Source organism: Bos indicus, chromosome X, assembly GCF_029378745.1.
Source record: "Bos indicus isolate NIAB-ARS_2022 breed Sahiwal x Tharparkar chromosome X, NIAB-ARS_B.indTharparkar_mat_pri_1.0, whole genome shotgun sequence".
In the NCBI taxonomy this organism is placed as follows: domain Eukaryota; kingdom Metazoa; phylum Chordata; class Mammalia; order Artiodactyla; family Bovidae; genus Bos; species Bos indicus.
In genome coordinates, this window is record NC_091789.1 from 74,483,957 (window position 1) to 74,503,083 (window position 19,127).

Here is a 19,127-nt window from a genome sequence, read left to right on the forward strand (position 1 = left end):
TATGTATACACACACACACACACACACACATCTATGCACTCAATCACTTTAGTCATGTCTGACTATTTGCAACCTCATTGACTATAGCCTACCAGGCTCCGTTGTCCATGGAATTTTCCTGACAAGAGTATGGAGTGGATTGTCATGTCCTCCTCTAGGGATACACATCTATATGCATTTGTCATTGATGGACATGTAGGCTGCTTCCATATGTTGGTTATTGTAAAAATTGCTGCAGAGAACATTGGAATGTATATACATTTTTGAATTAGTGTTTTTGTTCTCCTCAGGTAAATACACAGATAAAATTGCTGGATCATGTGGCAGTTCTATTTTTAATTTTTTGAGGAACCTTAATACTGTTTTCCTTTGTGGCTATACCAATTTACAATCATACTGACATTGCATGAGGATTCCCTCCTCTCCATATTCTTGCTAGCAAGTTGTTTGTTGTTTTTTTTGTTAATAAACATTCTGATAGATGTGTAGTGCTATCTCAGTTGGTTTGATTTTCATTTCCTTGGTCATTAGTGATGTTGAGCATCTTTTCATTCATCTGCTGTCCATCTATAGGTCTTTGGAAAAATGTCTATTTAGGTCCTCTGTCCATTTCTTAATTAGGTTGTTTTTTTTTTTTTTTTGATGTTGAGTACATGATTTATTTGTACATTTTGGATATTAACTCCTTATCAGTCATATTATTTACAAGTATCTTCTTCCATTCAGTAGGCTTCCTTTTTGTTTGCTTGATAGTTTCCTTTGCTATGCAAAAGCTTTTTCTTTAGTTTGATGTCCTCCAAGTTGTTTATTTTTGGTTTTGTTTCTCTTTCCTGAGGAAGACATGTTCAAAAAATATTGCTAAGTTTGATTTCAAAGAGTTTACTGCTTATGTTTTCTTCTAGAAATTTTATGGTTTCAGGTCTTAATTATATAATCCATTTTTAGTTTATTTTTGTATATGGTGTGAGGAAGTAGTCCAGTTTGATTTTTGTGCATGTAATTATTTAGTTTTCACATCATGTTTTATTGATGAAATTATCTTTTTCCCACTGTATTGTCTTGCCTTCTTTATTGGAGATTAATTGACTATATGTGCATCAGTTTACTTCTGGGCTATGTTATTTTCCAATGATCTGTGTGTCTGTTGTACCAGTACCATAATGTTTTGATTATTGTAGGTTTGTACTTTTTACTTTGTACCAGGGAGCATGATATCAACAGCTTTGTAATTTTTTCTCAAGATTGCTTTGGCAGTTGGAGATCTTTTCCAGTGCCATACAAATTTTAGGGTTATTTGTTTTAGTTCTCTGAGGAATGTCATGGGTATTTTGATAGGAATATAGGAATTATATTATCTATAGGTATTACTTTGGGTAGTATGGAAATTATAATAATAATAATTATTTCAGTTTAAGGATAAAGGATATCTTCATGTCTTTTTTTAATATAAATTTATTTACTTTCATTGGAGGCTAATTACTTTACAATATTGTATTGGTTTTGCCATACATCAACATGAATCCACCATGGGTGTACACGTGTTCCCCATCCTGAACCCCACTCCCACCTCCCTCCCCATACCATCCCTCTGGGTCATCACAGTGCACCAGCCCCGAGCATCCTATATCCTGCATCAAACCTGGACTGGAGATTCGTTTCACATATGATAATATACATGTTTCAATGCCATTCTCCCAAATTATCCCACCCTCGCCCTCTCCCACAGAGTCCAAAAGACTGTTCTATACATCTGCGTCTCTTTTACTGTCTCGCATACAGGGTTATCATTACCATCTTTATAAATTCCATATATATGCATTAGTATACTGTATTGGTGTTTTTCTTTCTGGCTTACTTAACTCTGTATAATACGGTCCAGTATCATCCACCTCATTAGAACTGATTCAAATGTATTATTTTTAATGACTGAGTAATACTCCATTGTGTATATGTACCAAAGCTTTCTTATCCATTCATCTGCTGATGGGCATCTTAGGTTGCTTCCATGTATTGGCTATTATAAACAGTGCTGTGATGAACATTGGGGTACACATGTCTCTTTCATTTCTGGTTTCCTTGGTGTGTATGCCCAGCACTGGGATTGCTGGGTCATATGGCAGTTCTATTTCCACTTTTTTAAGGAATGTCCACACTGTTCTCCAGAGTGTCTGTACTATTTTGCATTCCCACCAACAGTGTAAGAGGGTGCTCTTTTCTCCACACTCTCTCCAGCATTTATTGCTTGTAGACTTTTGGATAGCAGCCATTCTGACTGGCGTGAAATGGTATCTCATTGTGGTTTTAATTTGCATTTCTTTGATAATGATATCTCTAATAGTTTTGCCAAGAGAATGCACTGGTCATAGCAAACACCCTCTTCCAACAACACAAGAGAAGACTACACATGGACTTCACCAGATGGTCAACACGGAAATCAGATTGATTATATTCTTTCCAGCCAAAGATGGAGAAGCTGTATACAGTCAGCAAAAACAAGACAGGGAGCTGACTGTGGCTCCAATCATGAGCTCCTTATTTCCAAATTCAGAATTAAATTGAAGAAAGTAGGGAAAACCACTAGACCATTCAGGTATGACCTAAATAAAATCCCTTATGATTATACAGTGGAAGTGAGAAATAGATTTAAAGGACTAGATCTGATAGATGAGTGCCTGATGAACTATGGACTGAGGTTCGTGACATTGTACAGGAGACAGGGATCAAGACCATCCCCATGGAAAAGAAATGCAAAAAAGCAAAATGGCTGTCTGAAGAGGCCTTACAAATAGCTGTGAAAAGAAGGGAACTGAAAAGCAAAGGAGAAAAGGAAAGATATAAACATCTGAATGCAGAGTTCCAAAGAATAGCAAGAATAGATAAGAAAGCCTTCCTCAGCGATCAATGCAAAGAAATAGAGGAAAACAACAGAATGGGAAACACTAGAGATCTCTTCAAGAAAATTAGATATACCAAGGGAAATTTCATGCAAAGATGGACTCCATAAAGGACAGAAATGGTATGGACCTAACAGAAGCAGAAGATATTAAGAAGAGGTGTCAAGAATACACAGAAGAACTGCACAAAAAATATCTTCACAACCAAGATAATCACGATGGTGCGATCACTCACCTAGAGCCAGACATCCTGGAATGTGAAGTCAAGTGGGCCTTAGAAAGCATCACTATGAACAAAGCTAGTGGAGGTGATGGAATTCCAGTTGAGCTATTTCAAATCCTGAAAGATGATGCTGTGAAAGTGCTGCACTCAATATGCCAGCAAATTTGGGAAACTCAGCAGTGGCCACAGGACTGGAAAACGTCAGTTTTCATTCCAATCCCAAAGAAAGGCAATGCCAAAGAATGCTCAAACTACCGCACAGTTGCACTCATGTCACACGCTAGTAAAGTAATGCTCAAAATTCTCCAAGCCAGGTTTCAGCAGTGTGTGAACCGTGAACTTCCAGATGTTCAAGCTGGATTTAGAAAAGGCAGAGGAACCAGAGATCAAATTGCCAACATCCGCTGTATCATGGAAAATGCCAGACGGTTCCAGAAAAACATCTATTTCTGCTTTATTGACTATGGCAAAGCCTTTGACTGTGTGGATCACAATAAACTGTGGAAAATTCTGAAAGAGATGGGAATACCAGACCACCTGACCTTCCTCTTGAGAAACCTATATGCAGGTCAGGAAGCAACAGATAGAACTGGGCATGGAACAACAGACTGGTTCCAAATAGGAAAAGAAGTACATCAAGGCTGTATATTGTCACCCTGCTTATTTAACTTATATGCAGAGTACATCACGAGGAAAGCTGGGCTGGAGGAAGCACAAGCTAGCATCAAGATTGCCAGGAGAAATAGCCATAACCTCACGTATGCAGATGACCACCACCCTTATGGCAGAAAGTGAAGAGGAACTAAAAAGTCTCTTGATGAAAGTGAAAGAGGAGAGTGAAAAAATTGGCTTAAAGCTCAACATTCAGAAAACTAAGATCATGGCATCTGGTCCCATCACTTCATGGGAAATAGATGGGGAAACAGTAGAAACAGTGTCAGACTTTATTTTTGGGGGGCTCCACAATCACTGCAGATGGTGACTGCAGCCATGAAATTAAAAGACGCTTACTCCTTGGAAGGAAAGTTATGACCAACCTATGTAGCATATTGAAAAGCAGAGACATTACTTTGCCAACAAAGGTCCATCTAGTCAAGGCTATGGTTTTTCCAGTGGTCATGTATGGATGTGAGAGTTGGACTGTGAAGAAGGCTGAGTGCAGAAGAATTGATGCTTTTGAACTGTGGTGTTGGAGAAGACTCTTGAGAGTCCCTTGGACTGCAAGGAAATCCAACCAGTCCATTCTAAAGGAGATCAGTCCTGGGTGTTCTTTGGAAGGAATGATGCTAAAGCTGAAACTCCAGTACTTTGGCCACCTCATGCCAAGGAGTTGACTCACTGGAAAAGACTCTGATGCTGGAAGGGATTGGGGGCAGGCAGAAAAGGGGACGAAAGAGGATGAGATGGCTGGATGGCATCACCAACTCGATGGATGTGAGTTTGAGTGAACTCTGAGTGATTGTGGTGGACAGGGAGGCCTGGCGTGCTGCAATTCATGGGGTCACAAAGAGTCGGACATGACTGAGTGACTGAACTGAACTGATAATGAGTGATGTTGAGCATCTTTTCATGTGTTTGTTGGCCATCTGTATGTTTTCTCTGGAATAATATATACTCTGAAAAGTATAAATCATTATTTCCTACATCAGTGTTTTATACTTTTCAGAGTATAGATCTTTCACCTCCCTGGTTAAGTTTATTCCTAGACATTTTATTCTTTTTAATGTGATTTTAAATTGGAATATTTTATTTCTTCTTCTTTCTAAATGATTATTATTATTAATGTATAGAAAAGCAGCAGATTTCTGTATATTAATCTTGGATGCTGCAACTTTACTAATAAACTTATTTGCTAGTTCTGGTAGCATTTATAAGTTTTCTCCATTTAATGTCATGTCATCTGCAAGTTGGAGAAGGCTATGGCACCCCACTCCAGTACTCTTGCCTGGAAAATCCCATGGACAGAGGAGCCTGGGGGGCTGCAGTCCATGGGGTCACTAAGAGTCGGACACGACTGAGTGACTTCACTTTCACTTTTCACTTTCACGCACTGGAGAAGGAAATGGCAGCCTACTCCAGTGTTCTTGCCTGGAGAATCCCAGGGACGGGGGACCCTGGTGGGCTGCCATCTGTGGGGTCACACAGAGTCGGACACGACTGAAGTGACTTAGCAGCAGCAGCAGCATCTGTAAGTAATGACAATTTTACTCCTCTTGCAATTTGGATGTTTTATTCCTTTTTTAAATTCAGATACAGTTGATTTACAATTTTAGATTAGATTTACGTGAACAGCAAAGGGACTCAGTTCTACATAAACATATACGTGTATTTATTCTTTATAAATTATTTTCCCATATAGGTTGTTACAAAATATTTAGTATAATTCATTGTGCTATAAAGTTGGTCCTTATGTTTATCTATTTTATAAATCAGTTCAGTTGAGTCACTCAGTCATATCTGACTCTTTGCATTCCCATGGACTGCAGAACCCCAGGCTTCCCTGTCCATCACCAATTCCCAGAGCTTGCTCAAACTCATATCCATCAAGTCAGTGATGCCATCCAACCACCTCATCCTCCGTCATCCCCTTCTCCTCCGGCCTTCAGTCTTCACCATCACCAGAGTGTTTTCCAATGAGTCAGTTTTTCACATCAAGCGGACAAAGTATTGGAGCTACAGCTTCAGCATCCATCCTTCCAATGAACATTCAGGACTGATTTCCCTTAGGATTGACTGGTTTGATCTCCTTGCAGTCCAAGGGACTCTCAAGAGTATTCTCCAACACCACAGTTCAAAAGCATCAATTCTTCGGTGCTCAGCTTTCTTTATGGTCCATCCCTCACATCCATACATGACTACTGGAAAAATCATATATATTTAGTAGTATATATATGTTACTCAAAAACTCACAGTTGGTCCCTCCCCCCAACCTTTCTCCTTTGGTAACCATGTTTGTTTTCTATGTTTGTGAGTCTATTTTGTAAATAAATTCATTTGTATTTTTTAGATTCCACACATAAATGATATGATATTTGTATTTTTCTGTCTGATTTACTTCACTTAGTATGATAATCTCTCATTCCATCTGTGTTACTGCAAATGGCATTATTTCATTCTTTTCCGTGGCTGAGTAGTATTTCATTATGTGTATATGTGTGTGTGTGTGTGTGTGTGTGTGTGTGTGTGTGTGTGTGTGTATCACAACATCCATATCCATGCATCTGTCAATGGACCTTTAGGTTATTCCCATGTCTTGGCTATTACATTAAATAATGCTGTAGTGAACACTGAGGTGAATGTATCTTTTCAAATTAGGTTTTCTCCTGATATATGCCCACTAGTGGGATTGCTGGATAATATGGCAATACTAATTGTTAGTTTTTATGAGAATCCTCCATACTGTTCTCCATTACGGCTGCATCAGTTTACATTCCCAACAACAGTGTAGGATGGTTTCCTTTACTCCACACCCTCTCCAGCATTTATTATTCGTAGACTTTTTGTTGACCGTTCTGACTGGTGTCAGGTGATACCTCATTATAGTTTTGATGTTTATTTCCTCTGATACTTAGCAATATTGATCATCTTTTCATGTGCCTGTTGGACATCTGAATGTCTCCTTTGGAGAAATGTCTCTATAGATATTCCACCCATTTACTGATTGCATTGTTTGCATTTTTGATATTTAGCTGTTTGTTTATTTCAGAGAGTAATCCCATGCCAGTCACATCATTTGCAGATATTTTCTTCTCAGTCCATAGTTTGTCTTCTTGTTTTGTTTATGTCTTCCTTTGCTGTACAAAAGCTTTTAAGTTTCATTAGGTCCCATTTGTTTATTTTTGGTTTTATTTCCATTACTCTAGTAGATAGATCCAAAAAAAATTGCTGCAATTTATGTAAAAGAGTGTTCTGCCTGTTTTCCTCAAAGAGTTTTATGGTATCCAGTCTTACGTTTAGATCTTTCATCCATTTTGAGTTTATTTTTATATATATTGTTTGAAAATGTCCTAATTTTGTTATTTTACATGAAAAGAATATCGTTGTCCTTTTTTCCCAGCACCACTTATTAAAGAGACTGTCTTTTCTCCATTCTATACTCTTGCTTCCCTTGTCATGATTAATTAACCATAGATGTGCATGTTTATTCCCAGGCTATCTTATTCCATTGATCTATTATTGGATTGGCCAAAAAGTTCCTTCATTTTTAAAGTAAAAATAAAAGATATATTTTTCATTTTCACCAAGAACTTTATTGAACAACATATTCATTGCTTTGTTCCACTGCTGCTGCTGCTACGTCGCTTCAGTCGTGTCTGACTCTGTGAGACCCCATAGACAGCAGCCCACCAGGCACCCCCATCCCTGGGATTCTCCAGGCAAGAACACTGGAGTAGGTTGCCATTTCCTTCTCCAATGCAGGAAAGTGAAAAGTGAAAGTGAAGTCGCTCAGTCGTGTCTGACTTTTCATGACCCCATGGACTGCAGCCCACCAGGCTCCTCCGTCCATGGGATTTTCCAGACAAGAGTACTGGAGTGGGGTGCCATTGCCTTCTCTGGCATGAATCAGAACTTCCCAGACAAACTATAATGGGTTTTGCCTGGTCATCAAAGAAGCATGCATCTTTCATTATCCTAATGGAAGATTATATGTTTTCTGTTGATTGATTACAGGTGATTTTCATTTGGCTTCATTGGAAACAGTACTTATTGGAATTAATTATTTGGTTTTCTGGAAGGAGCTCATAATAGAGGACTCCCTTCATCACCTTCTTTGGATGAAAGTGGGCCTTTGGTATGGTTGGTGGTGGGTCATTTCACTTGCCCCGCAGTCTCCTGTTCTACTTTATTGTAAAGTATCCACTTTTCATCACCTGTCACAATTTATTTTTAAAATGCAACATTTTCATTATGTTTCAGTAGGGAATCACATGTGGAAATAAGGCCAAGAAGGGTCTCTTTTTTTTGTATTTATTTAACTTATGTGGAACCCAAACGTCAGGCAATTAATATAACCAAGCTTGTACAAGTGATTTTCAACACTTATTGGATATTTTGAGTGTGTTGGCTCTCTCACATGTGGTATAATGTTGCTCGTTGTCAATTAATGTCTCAGTTTGTTTGATATCAACTTAAACTGGTCTACCTGACTGTGGGGCATCGTCCAGCAAGAAACCTCCAGCACAGAACTTCACATGCCACTTTGGATGTGTTCAATCACATTACCATCTCTATACACTGCACCAATCTTTTTTTTTTTTTGAGTTTCTGTTGCATTTTTACCATTCTTTAAAGTGTAAAGCCTAATATGCCAAAAATATTTTTTTTCTTTCTCTCCTCTTCAATATTAAAATGGCTATAAAAAAATTCACCAAATTTTTTAAAGCTTGGTAATATGAAAGCTTGTGCAATACAATCTAATAAAATTGTTTCAAGTGAAGTTAAAAACAACTAAGTACAACTAGAATCATCTTACGGAAAAATCCCAAGGAACTTTTTGGCAAACCCAGTATATGTCCATTTCTGTGCCCATACCATAGTTTTTTGAAGATTATAGCATTGTAGTATAGCCTGAAGTCAGGACATGTTATTGCTTCAGATCCGTTAAGATGGTTTGAGCTGTTCGGGGTCTTTTGTGTTTTCATACAAATTTAAAAATTTTTTGTTCTAGTTCTGTGAAAAATGCCATTGGTAATTTGATATGGATTGCATTGACTCTACAGATTGCCTTGGGTAGTATAGTCATTTTCAAAGTATTGATTCATTCTAAGAACGTTGTATATCCTTCCATCCGTTTGTGTCATCTTCCATTTCTTTCAACAATTTCTTATAGTTATTGGAGTACAGGTTTTTGCCTCCTTAGGTAGGTTTACTCCTAGATATTTTATTATTTTTCATGTGATGGCCAATGAGATTATTTCCTTGATTTCTCTTTCTGATATTCTGTTGTTATTATATAGGAATGCAAGAGATTTCTTTATATTAATTTTATATTATACAGCTTTACCAAATTCATTGATGAGATCTAGTTATTTTCTGGTAGCCTCTTTAGGATTTTTAAAAATATTTATTTATGGCTCTGCTGGGTCTTCATTGTTGCATGCAGGCTTTCTCTAGTTGCAGTGAGTGGGGGCTACTCTCTAGTTGTGGTGCATGGGCTTCTCTTTGCAGTGGCTTTTGTTGCTGCAGAGCAGAGGCTTTAGAATGTATAAGCTCGGTAGTTGTGGCACGTTGATTAAGTTGCTCTGTGGCATGTCGAATTGTCCCAGAGCAAAGATCAAACCTGTGTCCCATGCATTGGCAAGCAGATTCTCAACCACTGGACCACCAGCGAAGTTCCTAGGAAGTTCCCTGTGCTGTATAGAACCTTGTTTTTCCATTTTGTTTACAGTAGTTTGCATTTGTTAATCCCAAACTCCCAATCCTTCCCTCCCCTGCCCCACCTACTTTGGAAACCAGAAGTCTCTATATTTGTGAGTCGTATCTTTTTCGTGGGTATGTTAATTTCTTTTGTTATTTTAGATTCCACATGTAAGTGATATCATGTGATGTTTATCTTTCTCTTTAGTTCACTCAGCATGATAATCTCTAGGACCATCCATGTTGCTGCAGTTGGCATATTTCATTCTTTTTATGGCTGAGTAATATTTTGCTGTGTATATATACCACTATTTCTTTACCCATTCACCTATTGATGGACACTTAGGTTGCTTCCCTGTCTTGGATATTTTAAATAGTGCTATTATGAACATAGAAGTGAATGTATCTTTTTGAGTTATACTTTTGTTTGGGTATTTGCCCAGGATTGCTGAATCATATGGCACCCCTATTTTTAGTTTTCTGAGTACCTTTGTACTGTTTTCCATCATGGCTACACCAATTTAAATTCTCATTAGCAGCATAAGGGTTCTCTTTTTTCCACACCCTCTCTAGGATTTATTATTTTTAGACTTTTAAATTCCAACTGGTTTGAGGTGACACCTCATTATAGTTTTGATTTGCATTTATCTAATAATTAGTGATGGTGAGCATCTTTTTTGTGCCTTTTGGCCATCTTCATATCTTCTTTGGAGAAATTTCTATTTAAGCAGGAGTGCCCAACCTCCAGACCTCGGACTGGTACCTCCTGTCAGATCATCTGCAGCATTAGATTAGAAATAAAGCACCAAAAAATGTAATGCACTTAAATCATCCCCAAACCATCCTTCCCACCCCTCGTCTGTAGAAAAATTGTCTTCCATGAAATCAATCCCTGGTGCCAAAAATGTTGTGAACCACTGTATTTAGGTGTTCTTCCCATTTTCCATTTGAGTTATTTGTTTTGTTACTAAATTGTAGGAGCTGTTTGTATATTTTAGAAATTAAAGCCTTTTGGGCCACATCATATGCAAATATTTTCTTCCAGTCCATAGGTTGTCTTTTATTTATTTTTAATTTTTTTAGGGTTTCCTTTGCTATGTAAAAGGTTATAAGTTTGTTTAGGTCATATGCATGTAATTTTGCTTTTATTTCTGTTGCCTTGGGAGACTGACCTATGAAAACACTGGTACAATTTATGCCATAGAATGTTTTGCCTATGTTCTCATCAAGGAGTTTTATGGTGTTTTGTCTTATATTTATTCTTTAAGCCATTTTGAGTTTATATATGTGTATGGTGTGAGGGTGTGTTCTAACTTCATTGATTTATGTGCGACTGTCTAGCTTTCCCAACATCACTTGCTGTGGAGACTGTCTTTGCCCCACTGTATATTCTTAACTCTTTGGTCAAAGATTAATTTTCCATAGGTATATGGATTGGTTTCTGTGCTTTCTGTTCTGTCCTACTGATCTGTATGTCTGTTTTTGTGCCAGTACCATGATATTTTGATTACTGTAGCTTTGTAGTATTGTCTGAAGTCTGAGAAGGTTGATTATGCCTCCTGCTTTGTTCTTTTTCCTCAGGATTGCTTTGGCAATTCTGGATCTTTTATGATTCCATATTAATTTTAGTAGTATCATTTGTTCTAGTTCTTTGAAAAATACCATGGACATTTTGTTGGGAGTTTTTAAATGTCTCTTCCAGTGGCCCCCAGTAAGGGAGAACTCCTAAATGGAGATGCTGGGAATTGAACCTGGGGCCTTGTGTATGCTAAGCATGTGCTCTACCACTGAGCTACACCCCTGCTGCCATCATTTGTTCTAGTTCTTTGAAAAATATCACTGCTATTTTGTTGAGAGTTTTTAAATAACAGATTCTACACATGTAATTGATATCTTCATATTTTCTATTTCTTCCTTTTCTTCCTGGTTCAGTCTCAGAAGGTTGTACCTTTCTAAGAATTTGTTCATTTCTACCTTTTCTAATCCTTCTAAATGGGTAGATTGTTTGCCATTTTTATTGCTTGCTTTTCTACACGTGGATCACTATACACTTCCCTCTACTAACTGCTGTCCTTATAGCCCGTAGATTATGAATTGTTGATTGTGTTTTTGTTTTCCTTTGTCTCTAGTTATGTTTTTACTCCCTCAATGATCTCTTGGTTGTTTAGTGCATGTTGTTTAGACTCCACATGGGTTTTTTTTTTTTATAGTTGTTTTCGTGTGTGTATACTAAGTCGTTTAAGTTGTGTCCAACTCTTTGTGACCCCATGGACTCTAGCCTGTTCTTAAAGACTTTTTACATTTTCAAGGCCCTCAGAGGCTAATGGCACTAGTTATTTTACATTTCTAATTTTGTTTTCAAAAGATTCATCAATAGTACAGTTTTTGCACTTATTAGAACTTAGGTCTTTTTTTTTTAATTTTGAAGTTTTAATTATTTTTAATTTAAATAATTGCTTTACAATATTGTGTTGGTTTCTGCCATAAATCGACATGAATCAGCCATAGATATACATATGTCCTCTCTCTCTTGAACCTCCATTCCACCCCTCTAGGTTATCACAGCATGCCAATTTGAGCTCCCTGAGTCATACAGCAAATTCCCACTGGCTATTTATTTTACGTATCATAATGTATATGTTTCCCTGCTACTCTCTCCATTTGTCCCACCCTCTCCTTCCCTGCTCTGTGTCAACAAATCTGTTCTATAAGTCTGCATCTCCATTGCTGCTTTTCAAATATGTTCATCAGTACCATCTTTCTAAATTCCATATATATGCATTAGTATACAAAATTTTACTCTTTCCGGCTTACTTAACTTTGTATAAGAGGCTCTAGTTTCGTCTGCCTCATTAAAACTGACTCAAATGCATTCCTTTTTATGGCTGAGTAGTATTTCTTTGTGTATATATGATACAGCTTCTTTACCATTCATCTGTTGATGGACATCTGGGTTGCTTCCATGTCCTAGCTATTGCAAATAGTGCTGCAATGAACAGTGGGGTACATGTGCCTTTTTCATTTATGGTTTTCTCAGGGTATATGCCTAGTAGTAAGATTGTTGGGTCAGGTGATGGTTTTATTCCTAGTTTTTTAAGGAATCTCCATACTGTCCTTTCTAGCAGCTGTATCAGTTTACACTCCCACCAACAATGCAAGAGGGTTCTCTTTTCTCCATACTCTTTCCAGCATTTATTGTTTGTAGATTTTTTGATGATGGCCATTTTGACTGGTCTGAGGTGATACCTCATTGTAGTTTTAATTTGCATTTCTCTAATAATGAGAGTTGTTAAGGATCATTTCATGTCTTTATTAGCCATCTTTATGTCTTCTTTGGAAAAATGTCTGTATACATATTTTGCCCACTTTTTAATTGGGTTTCTTGTTTTTCTGGTATTGAACTGCATGAGCTGCTTGTATATTTTGAAAACTAATCCTCTGTCAGTTGTTTCATTTACAATTATTTTCTCCCATTTTGAGGGTTTTCTTTTTCACTTTGTTTAGTTTCTTTTGCTGTGCTGAAGCTTTTAAGGTTAATTCAGTTCCACTTGTTTATTTTTGTTGTCATTTTCATTACTCTAGGAGGTAGATCATAGAAGATCGTGCTGTGATGTATGTCACAGCCTATTCTACCTTAAAGAATGTCCTCCTTTAGGAGTGTCTGATAGGCTGGTCTTACATTTAGGTCTTTAATCCATTTTCAGTTTGTCTTTGTGTATCTTCTTAGGAAGGATTCTGATATCATTCTTTTGATATTTTGATATCATTCATATCACATGGTTGTCCAGTTTACCCAGCAACACGTATTGAAGAGATCTTACCTTATCCATTGTATATTCTTGCTCCCTTGTCAAAAATAAGTTGTCTGTAGGTGCATGGGTTTATGTCCTGGTGTTCTGTCTTGTTCCACTGGTCGTTATTTCTGTTTTTGTGCCAGTACCATACTGTCTTGATGACTGTAACTTTGTAGTATAGTCTGAAATAAGGAAAGTTGATTCCTCCAGCTCCATTCTTCTTTCTTAAGATTCCTTTGGCTATTCGGGGTCTTTGTGTTTCCATACAAATTGTGAAATATTTTCATCTAGGTCTGTGAAAAATGCTGTTGGTAGTTTGGTAGGGATTGCATTGAATCTGTAGATTGCATGGGGTAGTATTGTCATTTCCACAACATTTATTCTTCCAATCCAGGAACATGGAATATCTCTCCATCTGTTTATGTCATCTTTGATTTCTTTCATCAATGTCTTGTAATAATCTGTGTAGAGCTCTTTTGCCTCATTAGGTAGGTTTATTACTAGGTATTTTATTGTTTTTGTTGCAGTGGTAAATGGAATTGATTCCTTAATTTCCTTTCTCACTTTTTGTGCATAGGTATACAAGTGATTTCTATGTATTGCTTTTGTATCCTGTGGCTTTACTAAATTCACTGATTAGTTCTAGTAATTTTCTGGTAGTATCTTTAGGTTTTTCTATGTATAGTATCATATCATCTGCAAACAGGGAGAGTTCTACATCTTCTTTTCCAATCTGGATTCCTTTTATTTTTTATTATTTTCTGATTGCCTTAGTGAGGACTTCTAAAACTTGGTTATTAATAGTGGAGAGTGGCACCCTTTTCTTTTTCCTGATATTAGAGGAAATGGTTTGAGTTTTCACCATTGGAAATAATGTTTGCTGTGGGTTTATCATATATAACCTTTATTATGTTGAGGTAGGTTACTTCTGTGCCCATTTTTGAAGAGTTTTTAATCATAAATGAGTGCTGAAATTTCTTGAAAACTTTTTCTGTGTCTTTTGGGATACTACTATGGCCTTTATCTTTCAGTTTGTTAATATGATGTATCACATTGATTGATTTGTATTTGAAGAATCCTTGAATCCCTGGGATAAACCTGATTTAATCATAGTGTAAGATCTTTATAATGTGTTATTGAATTCTGTTTGCTAGAATTTTGTTGAGCTCTTTTGCATCTATGTTAATCAGTGATATTGGCCTGTAATTTTATTTTTATGTGATTTCTCTGTCTGATTTTGGTACCAGGGTGATGGTGGCCTTGGAGAATGAGTTTGGAAGTGTGCCTTCCTCTGGAATTTTTTGGAAGTGTTTCAGAACAGGTGATAGCGCTTCTTTAATGCTTGATAGAAATCACCTGTGAAGCAATCTGGCCCTGGGCTTTTCTTTTGGGGAAGATTTATTTATCACAGTTTCACTTTCAGTGCTTGTGATTGGCTTATTCATAGTTTCTATTTCTTCCCAGTTCAGTCTTAGAAAGTTGAACTTTTCTAAGAATCTTTTCATTTCTTCCAGGTTGTCCATGTTATTAGCATATATTTGCTTGTAATAATTTCTTATGATCATTTATATGACTGCGTTGTCTCATTAACCTCTTTTTTGTCTCTAATTTTGTTGACTTGATTGTTCTCCCTTTTTACTTGATGAGTCTAGCTAATGGTTTGTCATTTTATGCTTTTGATTTTGATTCCTGGGTCCTTACTGCCAAATTCAGACTTAAATTGAAGAAAGTAAGGAAAACCACTAAACCATTCCAGTATGACCTAAATCAAATCCATTACAGTTATACACTGGAAGTGAAATATAGATTCAAGGGATTAGATCTGATAGAGTGCCTGAAGAACTATGGATGGAGGTTCCTGACATTGTAAAAGGAGGCAGATATCAAGACCATCCCCAAGAAAAAGAAATGCAAAAAGGCAAAATAGTTGTCTGAGGAGGCCTTACAAATAGCTGTGAAAATAAGAGAAGCAAAGGAGAGAAAGGAAAGATATACCCACTTGAATGCAGAGTTCCAAAGAATAGCAAGGAGAGATAAGAAAGGTTTCCTCAGTGATCAGTGTAAAGAAATAGAGGAAAACAATAGAATGGGAAAGACTAGAGATCTCTTCAAGAAAATCAGAGATACCAAGGGAACATTTCATGCAAAGATAGGCACAATAAAGGGCAGAAATGGTATCGGCCTAACAGAAGCAGAAGATATTAAGAAGAGCTGGCAAGAATACACAGAAGAACTATACAAAAAAGATGATCATGACCCAGATAATCACGATGGTATGATCACTCACCTAGAGCCAGATCCTGGAAAACGAAGTCAAGTGGGCCTTACGAAGCATCACTACAAACAAAGCTAGTAGAGGTGATGGAATTTCTGTTGAGCTATTTCAAATCCTAAAAGATGATGCTGTTAAAGTGCTAAACTCAGTATGCCAGCAAATTTGGAAAACTCAGCAGTGGCCACAAGACTGGAAAAGGTCCGTTTTCATTCCAGTCCCAAAGAAGGGAAATGCCAAAGAATGCTCAAACTACTGCACAATTGCACTCATCTCACACGCTAGCAAAGTAATGCTCAAAATTCTCCAAGCCAGGCTTCAACAGTACATGAACCATGAAATTCCAGATGTTCAAGCTGGATTTAGAAAAGGCAGAGGAACCAGAGATCAAATTGCCAACATCTGCTGGATCATCGAAAAAGCAAGAGAGTTCCAGAAAAACATCTATTTCTGCTTTATTGACTATGCCAAAGCCTTTGACTGTGTGGATCACCACAAACTGGAAAATTCTTCAAGAGATGGGAATACCAGACCACCTGACTTGCATCTTGAGAAATCTGTATGCAGGTCAGGAAGCAACAGTTAGAACTGGACATGAAACAACAGACTGGTTCCATATTGGGAAAAGAGTATGTCAAGGCTGTGCTTTTTTAACTTATATGCAGAGTACATCATGAAAAACACTGGGCAGCATGAAGCACACCCTGGAATCAAGATTGCCAGGAGAAATATCAGTAACCTCAGATATGCAGATAACACCACCCTTATGGCAGAAAGCGAAGAACTAAAGAGTCTCTTGATGAAAGTGAAAGAAGAGAGTGAAGAAGTTATCTTTTTTAAGCCAACATTCAGAAAACTAAGATGATGGCATTTCATCCCATCACTTCATGGCAAATAGATGGGGAAACAATGGAAACAGTGACAGACTTTATTTTTGGGTGGCCAAAATCACTGCAGATGGTGACTACAGCCATGAAAGTAAAAGACACTTGCTCCTTGGAAAAAAAAATTATGACCAACCTAAAGAGCATAGCAGAGACATTACTTTGCCAACGAAGGTCTGTGTAGTCAAAGCTATGGTTTGGTCTGTGTAGTCAAAGCTATGGTTTTTCCAGTAGTCATGTATGGATGTGAGAGTTGGATTATAAAGAAAGCTGGGCACTGAAGAATTGATGCTTTTGAACTGTGGTGTTGGAGAAGACTTTAGAATTCATTGGACTGCAAGGAGATCCAACCAGTCCATCCTAAAGGAAATCAGTCATGAATATTCATTGGAAGGACTGATGCTGAAGCTCAAACTCCAATACTTTGGCCACCTGATGTGAAGAACTGACTCATTTGAAAAGACCCTGATGCTGGGAAAGATTGAAGGCAAGAGGAGAAGGGGACGACAGAGAATGAGATGGTTTTATGGCATCACCAACTCAATGGACATGAGTTTGAGTAAACTCCAGGAGTCAGTGATGGACAGGGAGGCCTGGGTGCTGCACTCCAAGGGGTCACAAAGAGTCGGACATGATGGAGCGGCTAAACTGAACTGAACTGATAGATTTTGAATCCTCATGTTTTCATTGTAATTTATTTCTAAGAAGTTTGTGATTTCCCTTTTAAATTTCTTCAGTAGCCTGTTCACTGTTATAAATTAAAAAAAAAAAAAAAGTATTGCTTAACCTCGTGTGTCCTTTTTTTTTTTTCAGTGTTTTTTTTTTTTTTCCCTGTAATATTTTGTGTCATAGCATTGTGTTCTAAAAAGATGCTTCATATAATTTCAATTTTCTTAAATCTGCTGATGCTTGACTTGTGATACAAAATGTGATCTATCCTGGAGAATGTTCCAGGTATACTTGAAAAAAGAGTATATTCTTTTCATTTGAATGTAATGTCCTAAAGAAATTAGTAAGTCTATCTGGTCTAATGTGTCATTTAAAGCTTGTGTTCCTTTGTTACTTTTCTGTTTTGGTGATCTGTCAAATGGTTTAAGTGGGTTGTTAAAGTCCCACTATAATACTAGGCTATTATTGTGGTACTGTCAATCTCCCCTTTTATGTCTATTAGTGTTTTCCTTATGTGTTGATGAGTGTATGCTCCTGTGTTGGGTGCATAAATATTTGCACTTGTTACATCTTCTTGGATTGATATCTTGATCATTATGAAGTGTCCTTCCTTATCTCTTATATTCTTTATTTTAAAGTCTATTGTGTCTGATATAAGAATTTCCACTTCAATTTTCTTTTCATTTCCATTTGCATGGACTATCTGTTTCCATCCTCTCACTTTCAGTCTGTATGTGTCTCTAGGTCTGAAATGGGTCTCTTGTAGACAGCATATATATGGGTCTTTTTTATATCCATTCAGCCAGTCTGTGTCTTTTGGTTTGAGTATTTAATCCATTTACGTTTAAAGTAATTACTGATATGTATGTTTCTCTTGGCTATTTCTTAATTGATTTTGGTTTGTTTTTGCATATCTTTTCCTTCTCTTGTGTTTCCTGCTTATAGAAGTCCCTTTCACATTTGTTGTAAAGCTGATTGGTGGTGCTAATTTCTCTTAACCCTTACTTGTCTGTAAAACTGTTGGTGTTTCCATGAATTTTTAATTAGATCTTTGCTGGATAATCTTGCTTGTTGATTCTTCCGTTTCAGTACTTTAAGCCCCATGAGGGGCTTCCCTCGTGGCTCAGCTTGTAAAGAATCCGCCTACAATGCAGGAGACCTGGTTTAGATCCATGGGTTGGGAAGATCCCCTGGAGAAGGGAAAGGCTATCCACTCCAGTATTCTAGCCTGGAGAATACCATGAACTGTATAGTCCATGGGGTCACAAAGACTCGGACAGGACTGAGTGACTTTCACTTTAAGTATATCCTGCCATTTCCTTCTGGCCTCGAGAGTTTCTGCTGAAAGATCAGCTGTTAATCGTTTGGGGTTTCCCTTGCATGTTGCTTGTTGCATTCCCCTTCCTGCCTTTAGTATTATTTCTTTGTTAGTTTGATTAGTATGTGTCTCAACATGTTTTTCCTTGTATTTATCCTGTATGGGACTCTGTATTTCTTGGATTTGATTGACCATTTCTTCCTTTCTTATGTTAGGGAAGTTTTTGACTATAATCTCCAGAAATTTTTTCTGACCCTTTCTTTTTCCCTTCTTCTTCTGAGACCTCTATAATTCGAATGTTGGTCCATTTAATATTGTCACAGAAGTCTCTGAAACTATCCTCAATTCTTTTGATTCTTTCGTTCTTTTACCTTTATTCTTCTGTTCAGCATAGTTACTTCCACAATTCTGTCTTCCAGCTCACTTATCCATTCTTCTGTCTCAGTTATTCTGCTGTTGATCCTTCTAGAGTAGTTTTGATTTCAGTAATTTTATTGTCCCTCTCTGTTTGTTTATTCTTTATTTCTTCTAGGTCCTTGTTAAAGTGTGTTAATTGTTTTTTGCATTTTCTCCATTCTGTTTTCAGGGTTCTGGAACATCTTTACTATCATCACTCTGGATTGTTTTTCAGGTAGTTTGCCTGTTTCCTCTGTTTATTTGGTCTTGTGAGTTTTTCCCTTATTCCTTCAGTTTTCTCTGTCTTTTCATTTTTATTT

At 37.2% G+C, this 19,127-nt stretch overlaps 1 protein-coding gene across 24 annotated transcripts in view; it reads left to right on the forward strand.

Annotated features, from left to right (window-relative positions):
* The window catches only part of RPS6KA6 (ribosomal protein S6 kinase A6), a 388,962-nt gene that overhangs the window by 358,960 nt on the left and 10,875 nt on the right, over positions 1-19,127 (forward strand). For 20 of the 24 annotated variants that reach the window (XM_070784482.1, XM_070784464.1, XM_070784463.1 and 17 more), the window contains one exon: positions 18,998-19,042. The exons of 3 other annotated variants lie outside the window; for them this stretch is intronic. In XM_070784482.1, coding sequence (XP_070640583.1) covers positions 18,998-19,042 — 45 coding nt within the window. Of the gene's footprint in view, positions 1-7,788; positions 7,910-18,997; positions 19,043-19,127 lie in introns of all 24 variants that reach the window. One more of the 24 variants, XM_070784468.1, reaches the window with a different exon arrangement.